The 3,243-nt window shown below is 38.8% G+C and overlaps 1 protein-coding gene across 1 annotated transcript; it reads left to right on the top strand.

Annotated features, from left to right (window-relative positions):
• Positions 1-339: 339 nt before the first annotated feature.
• Positions 340-2,993, top strand: LOC133789020 (glutamyl-tRNA reductase 1, chloroplastic-like). The gene is made up of 3 exons (XM_062226731.1): positions 340-712; positions 1,219-1,460; positions 1,547-2,993. The coding sequence occupies exons 1-3, from the start codon at positions 418-420 to the stop codon at positions 2,675-2,677; spliced, it is 1,668 nt and encodes a 555-aa protein (XP_062082715.1). The 5' UTR covers positions 340-417; the 3' UTR covers positions 2,678-2,993.
• Positions 2,994-3,243: the final 250 nt, after the last annotated feature.

The following is a 3,243-nucleotide window of genomic DNA, read 5'->3' as shown; positions in this document are numbered from 1 at the left end:
CAATTTTTTTTTTGAAAGAGATAAATGTATAATATATCAAAAATATTTTCCCTATTAAAAACTTTTTTAAAAAAAATCTAGAAACTAAAAAATTTCGAAGATGACAAAAATGAAAATTAAAAAATAGTTTTATTTTTTGAAAATTTGAAAAGGCAAGAAAAGTTTGACAAATAAGGATGGGATGGGACGGCGGGCGCGTGGAAGCCACGGCCACTGACTAAGTGTATTAAATAAACAGACATTTTTCAATTATTTACGATTAGGTACAACTAAACAACGTGTTTTTTCTCCGGTCAACCAATTCGCACCACCTCACATATATATATATACACACGCATTCCTTTCTTCGTGTGCCGGCCAAACGCTTTTTTCCTATTCATCTGGATTTTCACACCTTCTTCGCTTCCGATTACATCAATGGCGGCAGCCACCGCCACCGCCGCCAATGCCTTTGTCACCCGCTATCCCAACGCGATGGCTGACACCTCCACCTCGAATTCCTCCACGCTTTCTTCCTCTCAGATCCGATTTGGATTCAGGCCTTTGAGGATCAAGAGATTGGTCTCCGAGAGACGGCGTTCGTCTTTGAGTTTGAGCCCTGTCTGTTCGATGAACGACTCTGATAATTCGATGCAGAGCAGTCGTGTGGCGGCGGAGGCCATGGCTCTCGGCGTTTCGGCTCTAGAGAAGCTCAAGACGTCCGGGGCTCAAAGTGAGTTCCAATTATTTGCATAATTTTTGTTTGTAGTCTTTGTTTCAAATCTATGAATCTTTTATCGTTGATCTGCTTAAATTGCTTAATTGGTTTGCTGAAACAATTGTCAATTGTTCTCTTGGTGATGTTGATTTGAGTAACTCTTTTGAGTCATTTGTAAAACTGACTTATTAAAAATTTATTCGTAAAATAACATTTTTTTTGCATGTTTAATAAAAAATTTCATATGTAAAAAATTATTTGCAAAATGAATTTCTCCCACAACATTTAGATGTTTTTTTTTCTTTCTAATCTGATTCTATTGTGATATTCTGTTATGGAGCATATAGCCATATCGGATTTTTTGTTTCTGAAGTTTGCAAATTTAGTTGCTTTTAACAAAGGAATCAAGTTAAGAATACTTTTTGAGTTTAGATTTTTGGGTCTTTTTCTTCTTACCAAATGTTTTTCATCAAGTGAAGTCGGTAGCCTAACTTGTTCAACTTCCCACTTTGTTCTCTCAGGGTATACAAAAGAAAAGAGCAGCTTTGTGATCGTAGGGCTCAATGTTCACACAGCTCCAGTTGAGATACGCGAGAAAGTTAATATTCCAGAATCTCAGTGGCCTCAAGCCATAAGTGAACTCTGTGATTTGAACCATATAGAGGAGGCTGCTGTTCTTAGTACCTGTAACCGTATAGAGATATATGTTAAGGCTTTATCTCAGCATCGTGGGGTTAAAGAAGTGACCGAATGGATGTCAAAGGTGCGTTTTGCTGTCTCTATGGTTCATACACTACGAGTTCTTTTTTAGTTTGTAATATATACTGACATAAACTTTACTGTTGGCAGACGAGTGGAGTGCCAGTTTCAGAGCTTTGTAAGCACCGAATTTTGCTGTATAACAAAGATGCTACTCAGCACTTGTTTGAGGTGGCTTCTGGGCTCGATTCTCTTGTTTTAGGGGAGGGTCAGATTCTTTCTCAGGTTAAGCATGTTGTAAAAGTTGGGCAGGGAGTTCCTGGCTTTGGTAGTGGAATTGGTGGGCTGTTTAAGCATGCAATCACTGCGGGGAAGCGCGTTAGAACTGAAACGAACATTTCCTCAGGCTCGGTTTCTGTCAGTTCGGCTGCTGTGGAGCTAGCTATATTGAAGCTTCAAGAACCTTATTTTGCTAATGCAAGAGTGTTGGTGGTAGGAGCAGGCAAGATGGGGAAACTTGTGATCAAACACTTGATAGCAAAAGGGTGTGAAAAAATGGTGGTGGTCAACAGGAGTGAGGAGAGAGTTGCTGCCATCTCTGAAGAGTTCGAAAACGTTGAGATTACCTATAAACCCTTTTCAGAACTGCTATCAAGTGCAGCTGATGCTGATCTTATTTTCACCTGTACTGCATCAGAAACCTTCTTGTTCTCGAAAGAAGAAGTACAGATGCTGCCCCTTGTTCATCCAGGAATTGGAAGCCGATTGTTTGTTGATATTTCTGTTCCCCGCAATGTGGATTCATCTGTCTCGGAACTTGAGGCTGCACGTGTTTATGATGTGGATGACCTAAAGGAAGTTGTGTCAGCTAACATGGAAGACAGACTCCGAAAAGCTAGGGAAGCTCAGGTGATCATCGATGAGGAATTAGGCAAATTCGAAGCCTGGAAAGATTCTCGAGAGACTGTTCCCACCATAAAGAAGTTCAGAGCTTATGTTGAAAGAATAAGGGCTGCAGAATTAGAGAAGTGTTTGTCCAAATTGGGTGACAACATCTCTAAAAAGGACAAACAAGCTGTTTATGATCTTAGCATGGGCATTGTGAAAAAGCTCCTCCATGGTCCAATGGAGCATCTCAGATGCGATGGGAGCGATGACGGCCGGAGTTTGAACGAGGTACTAGAGAACATGAGGGCTCTAAACAGAATGTTTGATCTTCACACAGAAACATCTATGTTGGAACAAAAGATTCTAACAAAGTTGGAAAGAAGCAAAAAATAGGCTCTTTATAGCCATTTTTTCTTGCTTCAAAGTTTTTTTTAAAGAAATCACACATTTTTTATTCAAAAAGTTGGACATAAGAGAGATAAAACACGCAAATTCTGTACATGAAGTCTATACTCTTACCTCACTCAGGCAAAGGCAAGCGAGGAACAAGCCCAGGATTGGTGTCACCTCATTTTGTGTACAAGAGAAGAGATTTGTCTTAGCAGTCACATTACATTGATTGCTTCTTTAATTATTTTGGTCAAATAAAGTTAATGTACTGACCAATTCAAGTCATTGAATGAAATTATTAACACATTCTTCTTCTTTAGATTGCTCTCACTCACTTGTACCTTTTTCCTTTCTGTTATTTACCTCCCTTCAGAATTTAATCGATTGATTGTCTTAAGAAAACATATTCATTTTAGATCTAATTATTTATATATGTGTATATATCCTTATGAAAATTCCTCTATTGGGCTTGACAATTCCTCTATAGGGCTTGACAATTCCTATGGGCTTCACTTTAAGTGTTACTGGTAGGCTCTTAGTGTTCTCGATCCAAATTTTCAAAAAATTCC

The sequence above is a fragment of the Humulus lupulus genome, chromosome 7, assembly GCF_963169125.1.
Source record: "Humulus lupulus chromosome 7, drHumLupu1.1, whole genome shotgun sequence".
Taxonomy (NCBI): domain Eukaryota; kingdom Viridiplantae; phylum Streptophyta; class Magnoliopsida; order Rosales; family Cannabaceae; genus Humulus; species Humulus lupulus.
This window is presented reverse-complemented; position numbering and strand designations above follow the sequence as displayed.

Excerpts from the sequence above, each read along its gene's own strand:
- LOC133789020 (XM_062226731.1), top strand. The coding sequence starts at position 418 with ATGGCGGCAGCCACCGCCACCGCCGCCAATGCCTTTGTCACCCGCTAT. Across the intron at positions 713-1,218 it reads CAAGACGTCCGGGGCTCAAA|GGTATACAAAAGAAAAGAGC; the intron begins GTGAGTTCCAAT and ends TTGTTCTCTCAG. Across the intron at positions 1,461-1,546 it reads TGACCGAATGGATGTCAAAG|ACGAGTGGAGTGCCAGTTTC; the intron begins GTGCGTTTTGCT and ends TACTGTTGGCAG.